Source organism: Protobothrops mucrosquamatus, unplaced genomic scaffold (assembly GCF_001527695.2).
Source record: "Protobothrops mucrosquamatus isolate PMUCROS unplaced genomic scaffold, P.Mucros_1.0 scaffold7, whole genome shotgun sequence".
Classification (NCBI taxonomy): Eukaryota; Metazoa; Chordata; class Lepidosauria; order Squamata; family Viperidae; genus Protobothrops; species Protobothrops mucrosquamatus.
In genome coordinates, this window is record NW_015386394.1 from 1,335,547 (window position 1) to 1,362,890 (window position 27,344).

The 27,344-nt window shown below is 37.0% G+C and overlaps 1 protein-coding gene across 1 annotated transcript; it reads left to right on the forward strand.

Annotated features, from left to right (window-relative positions):
• The first annotated feature begins 1,197 nt into the window (after positions 1-1,197).
• LOC107282392 (very long-chain acyl-CoA synthetase) lies at positions 1,198-26,800 on the forward strand. The gene is made up of 10 exons (XM_015810165.1): positions 1,198-1,717; positions 12,145-12,354; positions 13,113-13,271; positions 14,835-14,959; positions 16,373-16,567; positions 20,043-20,133; positions 21,930-22,128; positions 23,259-23,356; positions 24,928-25,058; positions 25,929-26,800. The coding sequence occupies exons 1-10, from the start codon at positions 1,240-1,242 to the stop codon at positions 26,103-26,105; spliced, it is 1,863 nt and encodes a 620-aa protein (XP_015665651.1). The 5' UTR covers positions 1,198-1,239; the 3' UTR covers positions 26,106-26,800.
• The last annotated feature ends 544 nt before the right edge of the window (positions 26,801-27,344 follow it).

The window sequence follows — 27,344 nt, forward strand, 5'->3', positions numbered from 1 at the left end:
ATGCTTAACAACTGACTCACATTTATGCTGCTCACAGTGTCGTGGGGGTCATGTGATCACCTTTTACAAACTTCTGACAGGCAGAGTCAATGGGGAAGCCAGATTCACTTAAAAACTGTGTTACTAACTTATCAACTGCAGTGATTCGCTTAACAAATGTGGCAAGAAAGGTTGTAAAATGGGGTAAAACCCACCCAACAACATAACAACATAACCCACATAGCGACATAAATTTTGGGCTCAATTGTGATTGTAAGTTGAGGATTACCTATATCAGTACCACTTTATAGTGTCTTGATAAGGCCACATTTAGAATATTGCATCCAATTTTGATTTGCCTGAAATGGTATAAATTTTTCCTGCTTGAGCAGAGAGGTTGAATCTCCAAGGTCAATTCCCTCTGTTTTTCTGTAAAATGTCTTACACCCAGTCCTTGTACTTATGACTGTCATAGCATCCCCATGGTTAGATGATCAAAATTTGCATGCTTGGCAATTGGCATGTATTTATGATGTCTGCAATGTCTCAGGTTCATGTGGTTGCCATTTGTGACTTTCCCAGCCTGCTTTTAACAAGCAAAATGAATGGATAAACTGGATACGCTTAATGACTGCATGGTTCACTTAACAATTGCAACAATTTGCATACCCATGGTGGCAAAGAAGGTCATAAAATTGGGTACAACTTAACAACTACCTTGCTTAGCAATGGAAATTCTGTTCCTAATTATGAACTACCTGTATTTTACCTTAAAGAACACATGTATTTTGCAAAACAAATTATTTGAATTAGCATTAATAAATAATAGATAGCAAAATCTCTTGGAACCACAACATTTTCACTATTTGTCATGTGCAGGAGGAACTGGATGACATTTTTTGTAATGTTGTGCTTGAAATGCATTCAGGATTTTTGGAGAGATGAAGATATGGAAAACTATTATACATGTGAGTTGTTAAGATTTCCATTAATTACTCAGGGCATTTTCATTCAGGCTTTATTTTAACCTTCAGATGAGTAGAACCACACCAGCACTGGGCAGATGAACTAGAAGAAAGCATTTGATGTGGGTTAAAAGTTACTGGCAGGCACCCAAAGACATTCCTGCAAGGGAGGAGGAGGAGGAGGGGGAGGAGCAAGGTTCTCCCTTCATTGCTACGGTATTTGTTTTCATTCTGTACAACTGCCAGTGTGTGCCTGTTGCTTTCAGAGTGCTGGATCTCTGACCAGTGTGTAGACATGCTTGACTTTTATACAATTTTGCTGGGGATCTTGTTTCTTCTCCCTCTGCTGGCCAATATTTTTTTCCCTTATCTTTGGCTGGACCTGCGCTTCTTTTTCTCTCTCTTGCGGACAGGATACAAGTCCCAAAAGCGTTTACAGCATAAGCCACCATTCACCCTCTTGGACTGTTTTTTAGACAAGGTCCTGAAACATCCAGAGAAGCCTTTCATTCTCTTTGAAGATGAAATTTATTCCTATCGGGACATTGACAGACGTAGCAACCAAATGGCCAGAGTACTGAAGGACTATGTGAGGCTGAAAGAAGGGGAAACGCTGGCTGTTTTCTTGAAGAATATCCCTGCCTATATCTGGATCTGGATGGGCTTGGAGAAGATTGGCTGCACCATGGCATGCATCAATTATAACATCCGATTAAAATCTTTGTTGCATGTATTGAGAACCTGCAATGCCAAAGTGCTTCTGACAACTCCAGGTGAGCTAAACCAAACAGTTGTGTCCACTGATTGTGAAATGTATAGTTGCACTACGAGTCTGAGCCTGCTTGATTTCAGCTCCCTGGAGAGGAGGGAATCTCAGTGATCTTTGACCTTGTTTGCTTTAATGAGCCCATTTGTATTATGCACATATCTCTGACACAGCATTTTCATTTGTTTCATGTTAATCTTCACAGATACTGTAAAGTTGTAAAAAAAAAAAGATTATATGATGATTAAAAGATTATATGATTCCAAGCTGAGGTATAGTCAAAGGTCTATAGCTTAGTTTTTGCTAGTCTCAAAAGCAGAGATTCTAGAAATTGAATTCTACTTACAGTCCGAATTAATTCACTTTGCCTAGAATATAATCCTAAATCTCAGTTTTGTGGCAGAAACTATAGCAGATCAAGTGAAGTTTTCTCTTTTACCCTGGTTTGGACTGATTTCAGGAGTTATCTGCTCACTTCCAAGTTTTGTGCACTGTGCTGCTGCTGCTGCTGCTATGAATTCAAAACCTTAGTTAGCTAAGAAAATATTTGGTCTTTTTTTTAAAAAAAATGATTCGGTAATTTAAAACTTGTCTTCTATCCCCTTATTTCATATTTTTTTGCTCATGGGGGAAACCCCCAAAGCAGTGAGGTTCCCAGAAAGAGGGAGGAAACAAATTACTGTGAAAGCAATTTAGAAAACATTTTTGCCTGAAAAGAGAGCAACTTAATATTTGAACTGAATGCCAAAAGAAATGGGGAATGAATGTAACAGAAAGAAAAAACCCTAAGAATATTTTTCAGTCTCATCTGAACGGACCATTACCACCATAATGATTCATTTGCTATTTGCTAGAAACTATAGTCCAAACATGTTCTGACAGCATTTTTCTGCTGTGTCAAATTCTTCTCATCGCCTGCCTGAGGGGGAGACAGAGAATCCTCAGGGTGATGCTTATGCACTCTTTGCATCAGTGCTCCAACTGTGTAGACCCTTGCTATTGCTTCTGTTGGTTAGATGAATCGATGTATTTCTGGCAGAGCAGGGATATATCTCAAACTCTGGATGAAGCAATTTTCCTTTTTAGTCCATGATGTTTGGAAAGTTTGCGGACATGTCAGTTTCCCAATGGTGAGAACCACCACTCACCCACTCCCAGGTTTCTGGACGTATGCATATAAATACAAGAGAGATTAAATAATTAATCTTGTTATGGTGCATGGAGTTGGGTTTTTTGTTTTTGCTTTAATAAAAAAGCAAATTATTCTTGCAAGATGCAAAATATCCTGTTTTCTTTTCATTTTTGACAAGTGAAAGTCCCTGATGTGAGATCCCTTATGCAATGTCCCTGATGCTTTTTCAGCAGATAACTATCACATCATATACAATTTTGTTAGAGTTAGGACTCTTCCTCATGATCATATTAGCTTTCATTCCTTCAATTCTTGAATCAGGAGATACGTATGCTGACATAAATGGCATTGCCCTGATGGCTTAGCTTAGGGGTATCCATAGGCACTAACAAAATCAAATGGTGGATGTGACTAAAGAGACTGAAGTCTGATTCCTTCTTGAGGGGGTCCTTGGTGCTCTCTGAGCTTGGTTGTTTTCTTGCAGGTGTTTCATTACCCAAACTAGGTAACATTATCAGTGCTACTCAGCAGTACTGGTAGCACTGATGATGTTATCCAGTTTGGGTAATGAAGTATCTGCAAGAAAACAACCAAGCTTAGGGAACACCAAGGACACCTCTTTTCAATCATGAGTTACAAATATTCTCCTTTATTGGTACCACATATGGGCATCAAACACTTCAGAAAGCACACAAATAGAAAAAAAATTGCCTGCAGGCACACTTCCACTACTAACAATGGTGATGTTACCTAGTAATAAAATGTCTACAAGAAAACAATCAAGTTCAGAGAGCACCAAAGACCCCTCATCTGAACCCTGAGCTACAAATATTTTCCTTTGCTGATTCCTTCTTACATCCATTGAATGCATGTTTTAAAAAGGACAGAGGTTTGATCATTCCATCACACCCATTATTTTAATGTTGTGGGTACCCTCGGCAGAGGCCTATCTCTGACCCTGTTCTGCCTCAGTGAGAAGGCAGGCAACTGGTGCTGCCCTTCACACTTGAATCTGGAATAATCCAGATTATTGGACAATTAGTCAATCCCCTTACCTGCATTTCCTTCCATCCCACATTACCTGCCAGTGGGGGAAAAAAGCAACCAACAATCATTTGATGAAGTAATTTGAGGGTTCTTGAAAGACTTTAGACCAATACTGTGGGCTCCTCTCAGCTTTCTCTCTTAGCATTATCTGAAATGCTTTCAGATGGGCAGCTTTGACATGGCCCAAAGCAAATGTCAGAGCCCCCTGGCTCAAAAAAGTGTCTTCACACAAGGCTTTGGGTGAGCAGTTTGCAGTAAGCAAATAGCACCTTCTCTACAGATTGGGCTCACCTTCTTTGGTAAGCACTGTAGAAGATGTTTTTTATTTTTATTGTTGTATCTGTTTTATAAGGCTGTCAGTCGCCCTGAGTCCGTAAGGAGAAGGGCGGGATAAAAATTAAATAAATAAATAAATAAATAAATGTGTCACTTCAAGGAGCAACAGTCCTTGGTGTAATTATTTAAGTTCCTTCCACTATAATATCATGTTGATCCAACTCTCATGTCTATGATATGTACTTTATGGCTAATAAAATGTGTTGTCTTTATAGATCAGAAAATGAATATTCTGAAAATGATGAGCTGTTGAGAATAGTATTAGGAAAAGATATTGCTGCTTCAAGGAATTGCAGTCTGATGCTGCTATCAAACGTACTGACAGGAAATCAGGAGATATTTCCAAATTCTCAGTTTGGTCTGTCTTGACAAGATTTGGGCTCAGGTGCAAAACATGACATGGATGGAAAAAATTTATTAGTGGAATAATAAGATAGAGCCTCTTAAAACAGTTAATTGCCATCAATCAGCATGTTTGCCCCTCTCTTTCTTTATTCTGGGATTCTTTATCCTGGCTTGCTACAGTTTGACAGACTCTTGTCTTACTCTTTTCTTCCCGGAAGCTGGGCTACTGTTGGTTGTTGACAAAACTAGAATTTCTTCCTTGAGAAAGTATGTTTCTCAACTTCTCCACAGACCATTCATGTTCCTACATGTCCTTCCCATACTCCAAAGTAATGTCAGTTTTGGAGATCAAAGTAGAAGCATGACATAGCTTTAAGGATTGGTTCAGGAATGACATATCTACTCTCACCTTCCTTTAAATACAGGGACCTGTTTTGTCTCTTCACTGGGTGTAGGAAAAGGCCACTGGTAAACCAGCTTGGTCTGGTCACCTCCCTAAAGTGGATGGGTGGTGATGGCAATGCTGTGTTATAAAGGTTCCAATAGCAATATATTACAGCAGGACTATGGCAGATGAAGGAGGAAGATTTGGTGCTTCCTGCAAGACCTGGTTGCCCAAATCATTGCCTAAGGACTAGAAGGGTAGATCTTCTGAATGATCTTAGATCTGAATGATCTAAGGACTAGAAGGGTTGATCTTCTGTCAATATCTAATGCAGGAAAGCTCCTAAAGCTCCTTAATTTTGAACACATTTTAATATAATTCAAAATATAGCAACATAAAGTAAAAACTGAAATGTGTAATGCATTTAATGTAAAATTCATCTTGTAGTTGGAGAATAAACAATAATTTGGAGGAATGTCCTTATACTTTGCCATCTCTTAGAATTATCTATGAACCTTAACTACTGGGAACCTCTTTGCAATTAGAGATTATGGATTTACTGAAGTGGTGGAATTACATTTCTACAATACCGCCATATAATCCCAATGTTGTAAAAAAAAAAAAAAAGTAATGCGCTTCCATAAATGTAGAATGGAAATAGGGAATAAACACTCCTGCAGTTGAGAAAATTAATTATAATTCATTTTGTTGGAATGAAAGGGCAACCAGAATTAAATAAACCAATAGAGTTGATAATGTCCTTAAAAGCTTTTCAATCTTTTTTTTTTAAAAAAATAAATTTTTATTAATTTTTCATTTAAAAACAAAAACATACATCTTTTATCACAATATCAACCAAAGAAATTAACACTAATCAATACATTCACGGGCGTGTCCGGTGTCCCCCCTCCTGCACCACCCTCTTCCACTTACCACACCTTCCTCCTCCCAACCTACCACCACTCCTCCTTCCTCCCTCTTTCCTACCTCCCTTCCTCACTCAACCATCCCATCTTGTGCAGTTGGGGCATCACTGGGCACCTCCTTAGAAAATCATACATATAAATCTATAATACAAACCTACCCCTTTCCCCCCGCCCCCCCCAGGACTTCCCAAAGCTAATCTAGGAAATAAACGCACAATAATCCAAATCTATTCAAAACTACTCATTATTACTACACACTAGTATATACTTGCTGTGACTCTAAAATAACATTAAAATACATATAAGATTTTTTAAAATATATCAATATTTGATATACATATTTTTGTTCAGAATTTTTAATCAAAAGCTACATAATAATTTTTCAATTCATACTTTCTCTGAATATAATCTATCCATCTCCTCCACATTGCGATAAATTTTTCCTGAGAATGGTCCTTCAGGTACGCGGATATTTTTGCCATTTCTGCAAAATACGATACTTTCTGTCTCCAATCGTCCATAGTTGGTAACATCTTTTTTTTCCAATTTTGAGCAACTAAAATCCTTGCTGCTGTTATACAATACAACATCAGTTTCATTTCTTTTTGATCCAAATTGTCCATAATACCCAATAAAAATAACTGCGGTGTAAATTTTATCTTTTTCTTAAAAATCTGTTGAATATTCTACCAAATCTTTATCCAAAAGGCTTTAACATCCCTACATGTCCACCAAATATGATAATAAGTAGCATCCATACTACCACATCTCCAACATTTTGGTTGCAAATTCGGATACATGCAAGACAATTTTTGAGGGTCCAAATGCCATCTATAAAACATTTTATAAAAATTTTCCCTTAGATTCTGTGCTTGGGTGAACTTGACATTTCTAACCCAAATTTTTTCCCAAGTTTTTAACTTTATTGGTTCTTGAATATTTTGAGCCCATTTAATCATACAATCTTTAACCAATTCTGTTTCCGAATCAAGTTCTATCAAAACACTATATATTCTCCTAATATGGGCTCTACTTTGATCTTTAATCTGTTTTATCAAGTTCACATCCTCTACCATTAAACCCAATTTTTGATCTATATGCCATCTCTCAACCAATTGAAAATATAACAACCAGGACTGGAGTACATTATCCTGTCTTAACTCTTCCAATGATTTAATTTGCCAGTCCTGTCCTCTTAACATAAGTAAGTCTTTATAAACGATACCTTCTAATTTTGCTCCCCTTACTATTCCTTGTATTGCATGTTCCGGAATAGCCCACATTGGAATTTTTAAATTAACCTTGCATGAATACTTTTTCCAAACTCTCAAAAGTGCAACCCTTAAAATATGAGATTTAAAAACCCGATCAATTTTCTTATCAAAAAATAAGTAAGCATGCCATCCATAATATAAATCCCAACCTTCAAGTATCAAAATATCTCTATTAGTTAAGTTAATCCAATCACTAATCCAGGTTAATACCACTGCTTCATAATATAATTTTAAATTAGGGGCTTTAAGTCCCCCTCTTTCCCGTGCATCTTGCAAAATTTTGAATTTTACCCTAGGTTTTTTCCCCTGCCATATAAACCTATTGATGCCTCTTTGCCATTCCTCCAAATTTGAATCCTTTTTTAAAATAGGTATCATCTGAAACAGGAAAAGAAACTTTGGGAGAACATTCATTTTAATCACTTCAATTCTTCCCAATAATGATAACTGTAATTTCTTCCACTCCATCAAATCCTTTTGAACTTTTTTCCATAATTTATCATAATTATTTTTATATAATTTAGCGTTAGAAGCAGTAATATCAACACCCAAGTATTTCACTTTTTTTACAATTTCAAAACCAGTTACATTACTTAAAATTTCTATATCTTTCATAAACATATTTTTAGCTAATATTTTAGTCTTATTATTATTTATTTTAAATCCAGACACCTTCCCATAATATGTCAATATCTGTAACAAATTTCTTGCCGAGTCAGTTGGTTCCGACAAAATAAAAACCAAATCATCTGCAAAAGCTCTAAGCTTATAGTCATTGTTACCCAAAGTTATTCCTTTTATAAGTGAAGACTCTCGAATCTTGATTAATAAAATCTCCAAAGTCAGGATAAACAGTAACGGGGATAATGGACAGCCTTGCCTAGTGCCTTTTTCAATTTTAATTGAATCTGTCAAACCCCCGTTTACAATCACTTGAGCAAACTGTAGTTGATAGATAGCCTTTAACGCTGATGAAAATCTATCCCCAAAGTTCATTCTGTCAACCAACCGTAACAAAAATTGCCAGTCCAACTTATCAAAAGCCTTTTCAGCATCCAAGAAGATAAGGGCCGCCGGAATTTGATTATTCTTATCCAAATACTCCAACAAATTCACAATTTGTCTAACATTGTTCTTCATATATCTTCCATTTATAAATCCAGACTGATCCACATGAACAATCTGTTTCATTACTTGCATTAGTCTATTAGCTAATATTTTTGCAAAAATCTTATAATCCGTATTCAATAAAGATATTGGTCTATAACTTTTAGGTTGGGTCGTATCTTGATCCTCCTTTGGTATAAGTGAAATAAATGCACACCTCCAAGATGGTGGTATTTGTCCCCCCATTAAAATATCATTGAAAAGACATCTCAAGGGTTCTAACATTTCTTCAGATAGTTTTTTATAGTAAATTGCAGTAAACCCATCTGTACCAGGGGCCTTTCCCACCTTCAGTTGTTTAAATGCCTCTGCAATCTCTTCCAAAGTGATCATACCGTTCATCAATCCTTTTTGATCCTCAGAAAGACAAGGCAGATTTGCTTGTTGTAAATAATTATCTATTTCATCAGGTTGTATATTCTCAGAGGCATACAAATTAGAAAAATATTCTGAAAAGGCCCTTTTAATCAGTTCCTGTTGAAAAACTTCTTTGCCCTTATAGTTCATTTTCTCAATAGGTCTTTGTCTTTGTTTCTTACGTAATTGGTAGGCTAACCATCTTCCAGGTTTATCTGCATTGCAAAATGTATTATGTTTCATATATTTCAAATTAATAGCAATTTGATCAGAAAGCAACATATTATACTGTTCTTTCAACATTACAATAGATGCCTTTAAACTCTTATCCATTGGATTTAAGGAGAAAGCTTTTTCCTTTATTTTTATCTCTTGCTCCATACCTTTGTACTTTTGTTGCTGTTTTCGCTTATGAGCAGAGTTCATTGAAATTAAGGCACCCCTCATAACTGCTTTGCTTGCATCCCAAACCATCGATATAGAGGTGCCTTTATTCATATTCAACGCAAAAAATTCTTTTAAATGATCTTTAAGTTTCTGCACATTTGTTTCATAATTCAATAAATTCTCATTCAGTCTCCAAGTCTTTCTACTATTTCCATCAATTGAAATCTCCATCCATACAGGACTATGGTCCGACAATATCTTAGAGAAAATCTTCACCTTCTTAATCCTAGGAATCAAATCAGTAGTAATCAAAATAAAGTCAATTCTGGAGTAAGATTGATGCCTATCCGAAAAAAAGGTGAAATCACTTTCTCCCATATTCCTTTCACGGCATATATCTCTTAACTCAAGGTCTTCCTGTAATGCAAAAAAACTTTTAGGCAATTTAATTTGCATTGAAGTTTTAGCTGAAGTCTTTTTATCTCTTTTTGGATCTATTACACCATTCCAATCACCCATCATGATAACAGATTTATAATCCAATTGCATTATCTTTTGATGCAAAAGAGTGAAAAATTGCTTTTGTTGTTGATATAAATTAGGTGCATATAAGCCCACAAGAAGACATTTTTTCCCATTCAAAGTGGTTTCAACAAATACAAATCTTCCTTCTGCATCAGCATCTATTAACTTTGGCATCAGTTCCTTCTTAACATAAAGAACTACACCCGCTTTTTTCTTTTGAGCAGAGGCTGCAAAATGTTACCCCAATTTAGGATTAAATAAAAACTTTTGGTCTTTTAATATAATGTGTGTCTCTTGTAAACATATAATATCATTCTTATGTTGCTTCAAATAGTAAAATATTTTTCTCCTTTTTTGTGGTGAATTCAATCCATTAACATTTAAGGTTATTAATTTAGCCATCCTTAGGCTTTTGGAGCTTCTGAATCATCCCTTGAAGATCCATCATGACAGATCTTTTAGGTCTGGCCCCTCCCACTGGCTTCGAAGTAGTTGAAGATGTTTGAGGGATAGCCTCTTTCTGTTGCTCTCTTTCCATACGCTTGTGGGCCGCATGTGTCATTCTCTGATCTTTTGGGTCCTGTTTTGCCTCCAACATTTGTAAGTTCTGAAAATCTCCAGCAGATAGCGACATAGCTCCAGGCAGATCCACAATCAGTTGTTCCACTCCTTCTTCTGTTCCTTTAACTGGTGATATAGAAGATGACTCAGCTTTCAGAACCGTTAGATAAAAGTGTTTTGCCTTCTGTACTGTGTTGAGTCTATAACGGTTCCCAGCGAATGTGAAGGCCATTCCAACTGGTATTTCCCATCTAAAAGGTATTTGCTGCTTCTTCAACTTTTGAGCCAAAAAAGCAAACTCCTTTCTTTTTCTTAAAATCTTTGAAGGTATTTCTTTCAATAGTATAATATCCTGAGCAGCAATCTGAAATATCTGTTGGTAAAAGGTCTGTATAATTTCATTTTGACGTACTTTTCTAGAAAAATAAACAACAACATCCCTTGGCTGATTTCTCTGACGTGCGACCCATGAATTGACTCTAAATATTTGCTCAATCTCTCCATAGATAATTTCAGGGTCACAGTCTAAGACCAACACCAAGGCAGCTGATACCTCTTCTCTGAGTTTCTCCTGTGCATCCTCACGCAAGCCTCTGATTCTTATTGCGTGTTCCATCTCTCTGAATTGTGTCATCACAATGTCATTTTGAGTAATTTCTATACTCTCTTCTACTTTTCCCATTCTCTCCTCCATCCCTTCCATTTTTTCTCCCACTTCCTCCACCTGAGTCTCTATACGATCCATATGAAAAGCAACTCCCTGAAAAATTTGAGACATGCTCTCACACAATTTATCATTCTTTTTGGCAAGAAGCTCTTCTGTCTCCACTTTCATTTGTTGCACAATTTGTTTAGACATCTGCATCTGCATCAAAGAATCCTGCAGATCCTTTAAAGTAATATAAGGTGGTGAGGAGGATGGAGTAGTTTTAGCTCTCTGATGCGTAGTCTGTACAGCTGGAGAGGAAACAGCTGGCTTAGATGCTGCAGGAGCTGCACCTCGTTTAGCAGCCATTCTTACATTTGTAAAAAGTCTTAATATACAGTCCAAAGCAGCTAAGGATCAAACAAATTTTCCTTTAATTTTTCCTTAATTTTTGAGAATTCTTTACAGTCTTAACAATGTAGCAATCCACAACCAGAAGGAAAGTGAAAGTGTCTCTTTAGAACAAAGAAGCGGCTAAGCCGCGGCCATTTTTTTTCCAAAAGTTAACTTTCGATTTTCAGTCATTTGAGAAGAGTACTTTAAGCTTCTGAGTCAAAGTTTTAATTTCTTTATAAAAGGTCCAAGTTTCCTAGTTAGCTCCGTCTGTTAAAAGTACTCACAATTAAATTCAGAAAAAACATCAGAGGTGGAGATGGCGTCTGGCTTCGCTGATAGCGAAGACGTCCCGATCTGCGAAGGAACTCTGAGCTCCGGAAGAGTTCTCACCTTCGCCTCGCTGGGAACACCCAGGGAGACTAGGGAACTCGACTCCTACTCCAGAGTAAGCTCTCCTTCTCTCCTTTGCCCGGAGAGAAGTTTCAAATCGCCAAACAGCTGATACGCGCTGTTTTGGCGATTTTTACACAGTCCCGGACGGGAGGCTGTCAAACAACCTCCTTCGGCAGCCGCCGAGCCACCGGAAGCCAAAAGCTTTTCAATCTTGATTCTAATTCAGTGAAACACTATATGAAACATATGTGAAAAAGAAGCCTGAATCTCCTAACTCATTAAACTGCAAGAGTGATTCTGTCAAGAAGCAATTAGACATTTTAATATCTAGAAAGGCAATTCAGAAATATTTTAATTGACTTACCTGTAACCAACAACTAAAATCAAGAATCTTCCCATGATTCATTCATGAGCTAGGAAGAAAACAGCAATCAAACTCAACTCAAAGGGAATTTTAATTCATTATTGCTTGCCTATGTGCGGAATAATGCAACCCACAAAATAAGAATAGGAAATAAGATTCAATTAAAGCTCTCTACTTTCATTCTTGTTTTCAGATTTAAAAAATTCCATTGAAGATGTTCTACCTGTTTTAAAGGATGAAGGGGTACAAGTTTTCTATCTCAGTGACAATTCCCCCTCCGATGGTGTGGAAGCGCTACTTGGACAGGTTAAATTGACCTCAGAGGAACCTGTGCCTGCTTCCTACAGAGCCCATATAACAGCTAAATCTACATCTGTGTACATTTTTACCTCTGGGACCACAGGTAAGGAGGAACAATTTTGGAATGTATTGTATGTCTAAAGGATTAAAGAGAAAGTCTGGGAATCTCTGAATATCTCTCCATTTGAAGAGTGGCTGATATATATTAAAGAAGAATGAAACAGATGTGCATTATGTCAAGTGAAAAATAGCCTCATCTTAATTGCAACCTACAGTCCAGGACTGTATCTGAAACTCTTTTTTGCAACTTTTGAAATAATCTCTACCTACTTGCTTTCTGCCATTCTGAGATAGGAAACATACAAAAACATAGTCCATGACTTCAAATAGGCTTAGTGTAATATAATTTATTAAAAATCTATCTTACAAAAAAATTCAGAAAATTTTGCAGAAAAAATCCTCCTCAAGACAAGGGGAACCCTCCCCCAGAAAATCACAAAGCCTATTTTTATCATTATTATCATCATCAATAGGCTGTGGCTTTGAGTTACCCACATGTTAAATGACTATATATTTGTGAAGTTAATTAAAGCATTATCAAATCTACTTTCAGCTAAGCCTGACTCCTGGTGACTGTATGGATGCATACCTGTTGTTTTCTTAGCAACTTACAGAAGTAGTTTGCCAATGCCTTCCAGTATCTTTTGGTCACATTCCAAGATTAGTTTACAGCTCGGGTGGTCTCCCATTCAATTAGTAATTAGGACAGATGCAGTTTAGCTTCTGGGAAAGAGGTCAAGATTAAATAAGTGCTGCCCCATAGCTAGAGTTTTCCTTATGCTTCCTTCCTTTTCCCTTAAGGATTACCAAAAGCTGCTATCATCAACCAAATGAAGTTGCTCATGATATCCAACATATTCACTTTGTGTGACGTCAATGCCAAGGACATCATCTACATTCCGCTGCCACTGTACCATTCAGCTGGGCTTCTTATTGGAATTGGAGGGTGCCTGGAGGTTGGTACGTATCACCTATCCGTCAATAAATATATCAGAGCTGTGAGAGTAACAGGGTTAAGGAAAGAGAAGAGAGCTAAAATATATCAATAGTTTGTTTAACTATTTTTTTTAATGTAAGTTATTTGACTTAGAAGTCTCTGGTTACTGGGTTGTCTAAATCAGGGCTTTTCAAAATTTTCACAGATTGTACCATTTTTAGGATATGACAATATTCGAGTACCACCAGTGCTTAGCAAGGTGTCAAAAACTGAATGACTAAAAAAGAAGGGAGGATTTGGGGTTTTACTGGTTAGATTCATTTGCTGTTATAGAAATGGCTAGTTTATAATATTATGGGAAAGTAAAAAGTTGAGATTCAATGTTAATGCTTCCTTCTACTGCAACAGAGAAAGTCAGAAGTCTCTCTCCCTCAGCCTTCGCTCGCAAAAGCCCCTCACGCGTTCTCTCCCTCAGCCTTCGCTTGCAAAAGCCCTTCGCGCTCTCTCTCCCTCAGCCTTCCTTCTCAAAAGCCCCTTGCGCTTTCTCTACCTGAGCCTTCACTCGCAAAAGCCCCTTCTGGTTTTGCTCCCTCTGCTTTCCTTCTCAAAAGCCCCTTGCACTTCTCTCCCTCGGCCTTTGCTCGCAAAAAGCCCCTCACGCTTTCTCTCCCTCAGCCTTCGCTCACAAAAACCCCTCGCGCATTTTCTCCCTCAGCCTTTGCTTTCAAAAGCCCCTCGCGCTCTCTCTCCCTCAGCCTTCCTTCTCAAAAGCCCCTTGTGCTTTCTCTCTCTCACCCTTCGCTTGCAAAAGCCCTCCCTCTCACACACACATTTTATCCCAAAAGCATTTCCTCTCTCTCTCACACACATCTCCCCCAAAGCCTTTCCTCTCTGCCTCTCTCACCACTTCTCTGATAAAAGTCTTTTCTCTTCTGACTCTTTCTCTGGTGCCTTTCCCCCCTCTCCCTCTTTTCAAAACCGGTGGTATGCGTACCACCGGTTGAAAAGCCCTGGTCTAAACATGGATCATGGAAAAGAAAGAAATATGGTTTATTCCAAAGTCTACTGTCAGTGTAAAATTCTTAGTGCACATCATTTGATATAACTAAATATGGAATTAATAAACAAATATACTCCAAATAGGAAAAAATGGTCAAAACAACATCAAAAAAGGAAGGATGCCATTGACAATCCAGACCACCCCAATATGGTTTCTTCCAGAAGTATTGGGACAACAAATTCCCAGAATCTGCAAACCACATATCTAATCCCAGCATTTGGAGAAAATAGAGAAAGAAAGGGACAAAATTTAAATAAGTCAAAAAATATGCCTTCAAGAAAACACAACGAGTCATTTGTTCAAAGCAATCAATGGACAAAAACACTTGTTTTGGTTTTTCCGAAGTACTGAATTCTTTAGTGACCACATTTTATTTGGAAGAAAAAAACAGCTGTCAGACCTCTTCATTAAACGCTGGTTTTCTGCTGAAAACAATCTTCGATTTGATTGGAACATATTTTTTCTGTGTTTTGCTATACTATGGCATCTGTCCTTATACAACCTTCTTTGTTTTTTTTTTCACAAGGAGCTACATGTGTTTTAGGGCCGAAGTTTTCTGTTTCAAATTTCTGGAATGACTGCAGGCGATATCAGGTTTCTGTAATCCAATATGTGGGAGAAACAATGCGCTATTTATGTAATGCACCAAAGGTAATCAGAAAAGGCATATAAATACATGAATGAATGAATGAATGAATGAATGAATGAATGAATGAATGAATGAATGAATTTGGGGAAGGGAGATGAAGGTTGCAAAGAATAAATATGAATAATTCTGCTATTTTCCTTGTATCTTGGGTATATCACTTCATTATGCATACATAAATACTCCATGTACACATTAACTTCTGCATTCATACATTCCTGAAAACCCTGCCTTTTCTAATCTTACACTTGGAAATTAGGCTTTAACTACCTCCAATGATCTCAACAGGAATTTATTTTGAAGCCCTATTGTCTCTGTGGTTTGTTTTGAGGGAACAATATCTCAGTCTCCAATAGCATCTTTGTTCAAAAATACCCTCCCAGCTACCTTGAGGCTTTGGCATTTCTCCCTTGATCACAATGGACTTTATGTTAAAATAACATTGTACTTTACACCTGCGTTTTTGAGGGGTGGGTTTAGCATTCTGGGATAGGGGTTAGCCCTCAGAAAGGGAGGAGAACCTATGCACTATGAGCTTAATGGAGTATATTTATAACTTTGCCTAAGAAAATTTCTTCTTTGCTGTCACCTGCTGGTATGAAAGAGCTAGAGGTAGTGCTCAAATTGTGATGTAAGTCATGATGGTTGTCAAGGTTGATTGGACTTGATTTTATGACCTTTTCCATTGTGGTTGGTTGCTAAACAAATGCTGTGGTCATTAAGTGAACATTGCAATCGTTAAACAAGCCCATTGTTTGCGTTGGGGCAGTTTTTGCAAGAAACTGGAAGTAAACACTAATTTCTGGCAAAACTATTGTAAATTGTGATCATGTAACTATGGAGTGCTGCAAACAGCCTTAAATATGAGCTGATTGCTGAGTGCTCAAAATTTAGTCATATGACTAGGGGGACAGGTCATAAGTAGCTTTGGGGGAGTCTGTTGAAACTTCAAATAGTCACTAAATAATTAGTTGTAAGTTGAGGACAATTTGTATTTTCTTTTAGTTCAGACAAAAAAAATGTGGGGGGAAGAAAAATGAGTAAGGTCTTAAAGAATGATTGGAGCTTGGTGAGAACCAAATAGAAAGCACAGAATTTCTCATAGGTTGCATTCAGACTGCAAGCAAAAGATTTTCCAGTCTTGATGTATATGCAACAAAGATCACTGCAACCATTCCTGCCAATTTAGAATTAGGGTGTGCAATGTGCATGTTGAAAAAGTACACCATCAAAGTCATTGAATATTGTACATGTTTTTTCTATGCATCCTTACCTACTGTAATGTAGCAATCTAGCCAAGATATTTTAGAAATTAAAAATAATCTTTTGACTCTTATTTAGCATAGATGATCAAGAAACTATATATGAATAAATGTTATTAAACATTGTAAAGATTTTCTTGCTAACTCACTTTGCAGAAGGACAATGATCGTGATCATAGAGTGAAACTGGCCATAGGCAATGGCATGAAGAGAGAGGTCTGGAAAGAATTTCTGTGCCGATTCGGATGCCTTAAGGTTTATGAATTCTATGGAGCTACAGAAGGCAATCTTGGCTTTATTAACTACACTGGGAAAGTTGGAGCTGTAGGAAGGATTAACTTCCTTTATAAGGTAATAAAATTAAACTGGGATGTTGTAGACATTTTTGATGAGGATCTGGGAAGCTGATGGATGAAAACACAATTCCAGTTACAATTCCTTCAATTTTGTATTATTGCTTGAACTTTGATTCTTATAATTCAAGTTTGTTTGGATTTTATAGGAATTGTTTTGTCCAGAGAAGTGCTTTATTACTTTTCTAAGGTTAGAAGTCTGGCCTTAAATTAAAAAATTATTTAGCAGTCGAACCCACCTTTTCAATATCTACAGTATATCAGTGTTTCTCAACCTTGGCAGCTTCAAGATAGGTGCACTGGTTGGGGAATTCTGGGAGTTGAAGTCCACCTATCTTAAAGCTGCCAAGGTTAAGAAACATGGATCTATGTACATGAATGCTAAAAGAAGCTCTTAGTTTTAAATAGACATAGTGTTGTATGAAATGGCATATACTGCAGATTCCCAGTATGGGGCCATCTCACTAAATGATGAGATAATATTGTTGAGCATTATCAGAAACTAAAGGCTGTCATATTTATACACAACTAAATATAACTAAAATAAATATGTGCTCCTTCCTTCTGTTTGCACATTTCTCTTTTTCCAATCATCTCAGATTTTTGGTAGGAATTCTCTCTCTCTCTCTCTCTCTCTCTCTCTCTCTCTCTCTCTCTCTCTCTCTCTCTCTCTCTCTCTCTCTCTCTCTCTCTCTCTCTCTCTCCCTTCCCTCCCTCCCCCCTCCCTCCAATGTCATATAAATAAACCACCCATCTCCCTTTAAGAGGGACTCTTTAGTTAATAAAATGTTAACATGTTAGTTTAGCCTCTGTAAATGATAGTGATTTTGCAATAGTTCAAATTCCTAAGATCGCTAGTACTGTTTGTGCAGCAATGCATCAGTTTCTAGGACTGAAGCCAAGGACATTTGGAGCACAACTAAATCACTGGAATAATATATTATACCTTGTAATAGTATTTACCATTTGTTTACACTGAAATGTGTTACAGGTCCTCCATAAAGACTATAACAATCCTGTAAAGGACACAATATTATTATTTCAGACAAATAGATAATGAACATGACAAAGAAAGATGAGATTTGAATCAAACACCTTGTGATTAATAGCTTGAGGTCTTTGAGATAATATTATAGATCCATCAATGATGATTTCCTATTCTGAATTCCCTTCATGGCAGATCTTTGCTTCTACTTGTTTTAGTTACATTATTTGGGGCAAATGTGATAGGAGAACTGGGACCTAGCACAATTATACCCACACCAAGGAAAAGAGAATGGAGAGGGACACCTTGTTCCATTAATGGAGTGACATCCCCATTTGGAAGAAGCCCAAGGAAGGGATTAGTTTTTTAAAATCCATGAACTGAACAAATATTGTTGTTCTGTTATGTAATAAAGCCCAGCCTTCCATGAGGCAAGGAGAGATTTCACACATCTTTGATACATTGCTTCTTCTGCCCCAAAAGTATTAGCTATTATAGCAGCTATCTTACATCGCTAGGTGATGTACAGCTTATTGTTAATGATCACAACCAAATCTTTTTCTGGAGTAATGCTTCCAAGCTATGAATTTTGCATTTTGCTCTTTAAAAAATAATGTTTCCCTGTTGAAGGACAACTTGTTCCTCTCCCCACAGTCTTTCAACCTGTCCAGATTAGACTCTGGATAGGTCTCATCTATCATTCTGGACATTGGTTACATCTTTCAATTTTTTGTCATCAGCAAATTTGATAAGCAGGTCATCAGTTTTGTTATTCCAATATTAATGAAAAGATTGATTAATATTGGCCCAAAATAGAACCTGCAGGACATCTCTGCTTTCTGCTCTTTACCTACAGCTATTAATGCTGAATCTCTGAAGTTAAGTAATCAATTTCTTTGCTGAAACTGAGGTTAAAACCCCCCCCAACATTCTCTGTATTTCTTTTGAAGAAGAGATAGGACAACTATTTATCTGAAATAGTGTACGGTTTCCTGCTTGAGCCAAAGGTTGGACTAGAAGTCTTTCAAGGTTGCTTCCAATTGTTGTTCTGTTCTGTTATTTATCTGCTAAGGTAGTTGCTTTGTCAAAGAAAGAGACAATATTTGTTCCATCTGATATATTCTGGACAATATCATGTTGATTCCTTGCAATCCTGACATTGTCTTCAAGGTGCTTACAAAAGCTCTGTTTTATCATCTGCTCTAACAACTTTCTAGATATTGATGTTAGATCACTGCTTGATGATTACTAGAATCCTTACTAGAATCTGGCACCTTTGCAGTTCCAAGTTTTTTACAAGTAGTTTGTCATTGCCTTTCTCCTAGGTCTGAGGGATAGTGACTGTCCAAAGTTATTCAGTTGATTTCCAGTGTTAATTAAAAATCTCTCTCTCTCTCTCTCTCTCTCTCTCTCTCTCTCTCTCTCTCTCTCTCTCTCTCTCTCTCTCTCTCTCATTGTTAAAATTGGCCTTTCTAAAATCCATGGCATGCATTTAACTGGTTTTTAACTAGGTTTTTTAAATGTATATTAAAAATGGGAACTTTAACAATGGGTCATTTGCATTCAGAGTCTCCAGCACTTTAACACTATTAGCCAATTCCTTCTTGTTAGTAAGGACCCTATTTAGATTTCTTGAAGCCCATATGAGGTTTGTCATACCTATGATATGATTGAAAGTATATTTCTTCCAATTAATTCTATGGAGATTTTTTTAAAAAGAATTTTGGTAAGAATTTTACATTATTTTTTAAAAAAAATCTGGCATGGAAGAAAGAGAAATCAACTAAATGTGCAATTGAGTCTATGATATCTTTGAAGGAAAGACATCATATGAGAACATACAGAATCCTGAAAAACGTAGAGAGGGAGAAAGTTATCATGTCTCTTAGAATTTCATAAAAGATTATCACTAATATTATAGTGATGAGTGAGATGAGAAATATTTGCATTTTCAAGTCATCAGAGAGTTGGGCAAATTTCTAAGGAACAACACCCCCCTCCTATATTCTGTAGCAGGGAAAGATTACGGTGGAAGACGGTATACAAATTGGACTATGTACTAACTAGATAGTTGTGACATCATCTGGCCAACCAATACATTTGTGTGTGGGGGGGGAATGGTGTGGTAAAATGGATGCCTTGCGGATCCTTGATAACCCACATCCTCTATTAGATCCCTCAATTTAATTGTTATTCTGCTTACAAACTGGATACAGATGCCGCTTGTTCAAATATATATATTTGAACACGTGGCATCTATCATGCAACATCAATATCAGCATGGTTATGGCAAGAGTGGGTAGGACTTGCTTAAAACACTTGAAGAGCATCAAGTTGCTAGTCCTGCAAACAGAGCAGTACCTTAAAAATGGAAACCTTGATTTAGACCTCTGGTCAGAGTTGCAGGGTTCTTTAACCTACAAGCTGCCGGAGTTGCTTAGAATTTCTGCCTTATGGCTCTTATCAATTTCTGTCTGTTCTGCTTCAGAAACTGACAAAATTTGAAATAATTCAATATGATGTTGACCAGAATGAGGTTGTGAGGAATGAAAAAGGATACTGTGTCCCGGTGGCCCCAGGTATGTTAATAAAATTTATATTTGGACATGAATTGGACTTTGGGAAAGCAAAGTTATGGGCTACTTCCAAAGATGAAACAGGTCTTCCCCTCCCTGCCAGTGGTCAGATACAGACCTTAGGAGTTAAATCCCTGATTGTCTCAATGCCCCATATGAGTTTTCCACTGACCAGGTCACTTGGTCACAGCACTGAATGAGTTGCAAGTTCAGTTTCATGGGAGTGGTCACATGAAACTTCTGGAGAAGTCTGATTCTTCCTACCTCCCATCTCTTGGGATACCAACATGAAGGTTGTACTTCATGCCTGGGAAAAGAGGTTAAAATATGGTATTCTGGAGATTACATATGATAAATTCACAAAAGCCAGCAGTTTATTTTTCCCTGTTTTATGGAGGAAAAATGAAGTTTACATGTTTGGTGTGAATCTGAGCAGTGGAGAGAGGCACATGTTGCTAGTCAGGAAAAGATCGACTGAGTCTGTGCTCAATTATTGGCTTAGATAGAGTATGTACTAATCAGTCATAAGTTCTCCGCAAGCATTGCAATTATGTAAACAAGTCTGTGCACATCCAGTTGCTTTCCAACAGCTACAACAATCAAAAGAACCCAGATCAGTACCATATCTCTTTATTTCCATGTGAAACAAAGACTTGATATTGTAGAAAATGTTTATGTTAGACTGTGATGGCAAAAATCAGAAGGAAACTGATATCTGAGTTTATCGCAGAGTCTGATTTTACTTTGTCATCCACTTTTACAACTACGCCAACAGGACCATCACAGACTTCAACAAATAAACACAAGGTTAAAACTGTCTTCACATGTTTTTCTTCTAGTATAATATATCCCATTAATTGCTAACAATACCATTGTGGGTTCTATATAGGATAAACAGACAAACTTTGTGAAAAATAATTAATAGACATAAGACATAATAGACAAGCATAAGTGATGTCAGAGCATTTTAATTTCCCAGGATGCTCTGTGCATCCAATGAAGTGAGTTAAGCTCACAATTGCCTATAGCCTTTTAATAAAACTGGTTGGAAAAGGTGCTACCAGACTAGATGACTTAAGTGACAGAAAAACTGATCATCCAGCAAAGCCGTGGCCTCTTTTTAGAGATGTGTTTGGAACTAGCATTACCCTTGAGCAGTGTGCCAGTGTGTTTGGAACTAGCATTCCCCTTTGGCAGCCTTCTAACAAGAAGAGCCAAGGAGGAAACCACTAATGTCAGTGTTACTAATTTTACATCTGCAATGATTCATTTAACAAGCATGGCAAGAAAGGTTGTAAAATGGGGCAAAACTCATTTATCAAATCTCTCACTTAGCAACAGAAATTTTGGACTCTATTGTGGTCGTAAGTCAAAAACTATCTGTACAGGTTTAGAAAATGTCTGTTCACGGGCTTAAAAAAGGGAATTAAGCAAGTGCTACCCTTTTAATAGAACCGGCTGCATCAATCAATTTGAAGAAAGCTTCATAACTTTTGGGCTACCAGTAAGAAGGCTATATTAAGTCAGCTTTTCTAGAGCCCTACTTTCCTCTACATAAAAGCAACTGCTTGAATGTAATTTATTACTTTTGAGAATTAAAAACATTTTCCACATACATATATTATAGCCAGAATTAATCTGACATATTTGTTTTTACTAATTTACCAAACTAAATGAGTAAATCAATCTTTGATTATTGCTGAAAATGTTTTAGAATCTTTTCTGGAAATGGAAATAAGTGGAAATAATGTCCTGGCTCAAGAATGAATATTAATTGATTAATTGATTCCGAATTGCAGGCGAAACAGGTTTACTAGTAGCCAAGATCACCAAGAGGACTCCCTTCTATGGCTATGCAGGAGATCCTGAGAAAACAAAAAAGAAGCTTCTCCATGATGTCCTAGAGAAAGGAGACAGCTACTTTAACAGTGGTGACCTCTTGATGCAAGACCACGATGGATTTATATATTTCCAGGACCGAGTGGGAGATACTTTCCGGTGAGTCCCACAGGCACTAAAAGCTGATCTGCACTCTCTGCTTACTTCCACCTTTTCAGTATTTTTATAAATAAGTCAAGGTGGCAGACATATCTAAAACTTCTTCTTTCTCCTATTTTTCCTACAACAACAACCCTGTGAGGAGGATTGGACTGAGAGAGAGTGACTGGCCTAAAGTCACCCAGATGGCTTTCATAATTGAGGCAGGATTAGAACTTATGGACTCCTGATTATTAAATTGACATTTCCCCTTTTTTGGAGCAAACAAGACAGTCCTGCCTGCCTGCCTGCTATTTTTTTATTCTGTCATATGTTAAAGTTTCTATTCCAATTGGCCAGTGTGTGTTTTCCTTTCAGCAGCCATTTTACACTGGGCTGCTGGGGGGGGGGGTGTCTCTTTTCTAGGGTTCGGTGGAAGAGAAAAAGAAGGTGGGAGTCCACCAATGAAGGGCTGTGCTAATCACTATAAAAGCAGCAGACCTGGCTATTACTGTGGGCACAGTGGCAGAAGAGAATGAAACCCAGAAAAGGCTTTTTTAAACTGCCTTCATTTCCAGTTGGTGCCCAGGAACAAGAGCTGAATACAACGATAGGCAACCTTTTGTCTGCAGAATCTGCATTCCATATATCTGGATATGACGTGAGAACCCTAACTGGACAGAGTCACACTGTAAACAATTCCTTCCTTCCTTCCTTCCCTCCTTTTATTAGTTTATTTTATTTTATTTATTTTATATTATTATTATTATTATTATTATTATTATTATTATTATTATTATTATTATTATTATTATTATTATTATTATTATTATTATTATTATATGTGCAGGTATGTGTGCTAAACTAATGCAGAATTTTAGTGATGAATAAGCAAAAAGTTTCCAAAATCCAAACTTCAGATGAATGTGGTTTCTAGACTTAGAAAGACACAGAAATATAACAGCTTGAACATTTCAAAGAGGGAAAGTAGCTCAGTAAATAAGTTGGGGACAATATTGGGAAGCAACACAGAAGGGCTTCATCTGAGGTTTACAATCATGTTTTAGTAATAAATGAAGTTATTTTTTGGGCAAATTCAGTTATAAAAGTGGACAGATGGTGGTAATAACTTCTTTTTCACTGTATTGTAGTTGGAAAGGAGAGAATGTGGCTACTACAGAAGTTGAGACAATCCTTGCTATGCTGGAATTTACTCAAGAAGTAAATGTATATGGAGTACCTGTGCCAGGTAGATCAAAATATATTCTTTAAGAAATCTATCTTTAGTGGCTGTAAAAGAATAATGCCCAGAATCATAACAGGCATTGCATGACCTGTCAGACACAATCCTTAGGGACGTTGCTCCCATTGAAGCATAATAGGGAACTCAAATATTTCTCAAATGGTTCACAACACTTGCTAGTAAAAAGTGTAGTTTATTGCAAAATACCATTCTAATGTATGTAGATAGTGCCGATTACAAAAACTGAAGCCAAGAATTAGAAGATGTTTTAATAATGTTTCAATAATTAACATAATATTTAGACAAATGATGTTTTTTTAACCACCTGAATAAGGCAGATTTTTGGGAGGGTGGTGGCAGTAGGATGGCTATAGAATAGGTTCCCTAGACAGGGAGGAAACAGGTTTAAAGACAAACATATTCCAAAAGGAGACTGTATGGATTTTAAGTTTTGGCAGAATGATTAGGAATGGTTACATGATTATTGAATATCTATGTTTCTGTGGGTGTGTATTTACATATACCAAGACCTTATAAGATTACCTAGTCTTTGTTCAAATTTTGATGTTTTGGTTCTTGTTTTTATTTTCAAAGGGAAACAGAAATAGAGGTTGCTAGGTTATGCATTGTTACCAACCTTCTTTTGTTGTTTTATATTTTACTATGATTCATAGTAGTTGCAGGAAAATAAAAATTGCAGGGTTGTCTTTGGTAGCCAGATTTTAGAGAACATTTAAGAGGGCGGGGTATGAGTTCTTTTTCAATCTGTTTCATTAAGATTAGATTTGGACTGAACAGTCAGTTCAGAAGTCCTTTCTGTTGTGTCATTTGAATCATCTTTTTACATGGACAACTCAGTTAAATATTAATTTGTGGTTATTTAGTTATTGAAACATTGATGCTACGTTGAACTGTATGCAAGATCTTTTTCAGTCAAATGGGCCATACTTACCGGATGACAGTTGTTATCCTGCACAGTTACTGTTTGTATTAGAACAGGTATATTAAATTCTTAGAACATAAATATGGTTCAGAATGGAAAAGGAGGTCTTCTGGGTGACAAACTTTAAGTTCCTGCCTAGTTCCCACAAAATTGCCCAAAGTCACACTGCCAAAATAAGTTATTCTGGCAATCATGTTTGCAGTGAAATTTCTGCTGTTTTCTGAGGTTTGGATGTTTTTAAGGGCAGGCATGTCTCCTTTATTCAGTGCTCTTGTAAGTTTGAACAGTTGCTAAACTAATGATCATAACTTGAGGACTTCCTATAATACAGTAGAAGAAAGTATCGGCTTACTTTTATACCTATCCATTTTATCCATGGGGTTTTAGGTGCTTCCTTTATAGCTTGCACTATTTTACATCACACCAGGGTAAAGTGTTTATGTAAGTATTTATTTCTTCCTTTTACAATGAATGGGCTCCTGTTGACTCTTCAAAGGGGGGTTCTGGAATTCACAGAAGAAAAACAATTGGAAGGCAAAGGGCTAAGTCAACCTCTTTTCTCTTGCTCTTCCTTCAGTGCAAACCTGTGTCTTTCTATTCTGAAAAGGCATTTGGACATTCTGATATTTTCTAGGGCACGAAGGAAAGATTGGGATGGCAGCAATACGATTAAAGGAAGGGGGATCCTTTGATGGAAAGCAGTTATATGAACATACCAAGAATTACTTGCCAAACTATGCTATACCTCACTTTATTCGCATCCAGGTGAGACTCCTCTCTGTTCCCTTGTTGTTTTACTGATAAGTTGATATGTGAATAAACTTTGATAGGATTGATAACAATTAAAAAGAGCACCCCCTGTTTGGATAGAATTTATGAGTGAAAGGAAATTTAGATCCTGCTTTTGCCTTGATTCGATGTGGGTTGTCTTAATACAGTGTTTCTCAAACTTGGGATCTATACGTGTGAACTTCAACTCCCAAAATAGCTGGATGGGGAATTCTGGGAGTCGAAGTCCACAAATTTGTCAAGACCATGTGGCACATTACTATTTCCTCCAGCAGCCTCTTGTAACTCCCCAGCTTCTGCTGCCTAAGGTAACCTGTTCCTCTGCCTCATCATAAAGCCGATCCTTCAAATTTGTTATCAAGGTGAGTGATGGGATTCAAGAACCTATCCTACTATTGCAGCAAAACATGCCTAACCAAGGCAAAGTATATATAATGTGGCACAGTTTTAATCAAAACAGCAGTTTTGTAAGAAGGATTTAAATTCTTCTATCATTTTTTAATCTAAATCAGCTTTCCAAGCTGATGTTGGTCCCGAAATGGACAATAATATCAGTGCTTGTGTTGTACTTATAGGGATTTTTTTAAAATGATGGTGATATGCTTGCTGCTTGCACTAGGAAAATGAACTTGTTCCATCTTATACAATATCTATGATGTGCTATTTACCAGTCTGATGCAAATGAAATTCTCCACTTCATCCACTCCATCCTCCACACTCACATCACTGCTGAGCACTCTGGAGAAAGTGCAGCGTGTACTTGAGAATAAGGGCGTCTTCTGCCATGTTTGGTGTGCTTTAGGAGAGAAGTGAAATGATGGGTTGATTTTCTCCTTTTCACCACAGGAGGCCTTAGAGATCACAGGGACTTTCAAGCAGCGCAAAAATCAGTTGGTGAAGGAAGAATTTGACCCTATCACCATCACAGAACCCCTATTTTTCTTGGACAATTCAGAAAAGAGCTTTGTGCCACTGACTCTGCAGATCTACCATTCCATCACAGAGAAGAAGCGGAAACTCTGAAAAGGACTTCAAGAGATATCACATCATCATTTTTGGTGGCATAGCAACCTAGGAATGCAGCTTGGTGTTTCTTGACTGTAACCTAAGAGTGGAGCAATTATCCTGGATTAATTTTTTTTAATTTTCCAGCCTGGGACAGGTATCTTCTATATCAAACTTGAGGATATTTAGAAAAGTTAATTTTATTTTTATTCTTTTGCTTTCCCTATGAAGAGCCTTTCTATATTTGTGTGAGCTGTTTGCTCTGCAGTAGATGGAGGTAAATATGTGTATGCATTACAAGACGTATGAAATGGGCATCCTGTGTCTCAACAGTATGGCAGGCATTGTGTTCCACTCAAGTGCTTCACTTTGCATAACAAAACTTGTGCACTTTTCCTATGAAGGGTAACTGGAATAGCCAACTTCATCTTAAAAGAAGGTTCATACGCTTTGGTACAAATACACAGATCTCCTGCACATTGATATGATTTATTTCTCATAGTCAATTTTTAAAATTATTACAAAGAATAATCTCATGACAGTTAAAAAAAACCTGTTATAATTTAAATTCAGATAAACAGCTTCCAACCTCAGAAAAAATGTTTTGATTATTATCTCTTCTCTCTCTAGTTTATTGTATGTGGAGAAAATATAGAATATTCTTTTAGCTTACCTACGACAGAGAATGCCTTAAGTAAGGCAATAGAATAAATAAAATTCCTTCATCTAGTAAGGCTTGTGCATTCATTCATGAAATTCAATTCAAAAGAGCAAGTTCAGAGTGGCCAGACATAGGACAAGTGCTGGAAAGCATACTTGATTCTACAACAGTACCTGTGGCCATTCAGTTCATTGGGGGAAAATATTAACATTTACAGATTCCCAATCCTGTAGCCTCCAGATGTGGGATCTGTCAGGCCTAAAACCAAGAATAACACATAGTAATACTTCCAAACCAAGTTCTTTATTGTTTAGACACAGACAAAATCTTGCCAGATTGAGCTCTCTAATATTTGCATCCACAGTATACTTTGTGAACTGTTAGGGAGGAGGTGTTTTCACCCTTTTTCTGACACACAATGTCTTCTCTAGGCTCAGTTGCCTCTTACTGCTCTGGAATGCATTTCCTCCATCCTGAGGATCCATCTTCTCACTACATTCCATCACAGGACCAGAAGGCCATTGCTGAGAAATTTGGAACTTGAAATTTGGAAATATTGATCTAAAAAAATAGTTGTAAGTTCCATCAGCAATTTT

Bases quoted from the DNA above. Each gene is read 5' to 3' on its own strand.
- LOC107282392 (XM_015810165.1), top strand. From the start codon at position 1,240: ATGCTTGACTTTTATACAATTTTGCTGGGGATCTTGTTTCTTCTCCCT. The intron at 1,718-12,144 runs GTGAGCTAAACC...TCTTGTTTTCAG, and splicing joins AGTGCTTCTGACAACTCCAG to ATTTAAAAAATTCCATTGAA. The intron at 20,134-21,929 runs GTATGTTAATAA...TCCGAATTGCAG, and splicing joins CTGTGTCCCGGTGGCCCCAG to GCGAAACAGGTTTACTAGTA.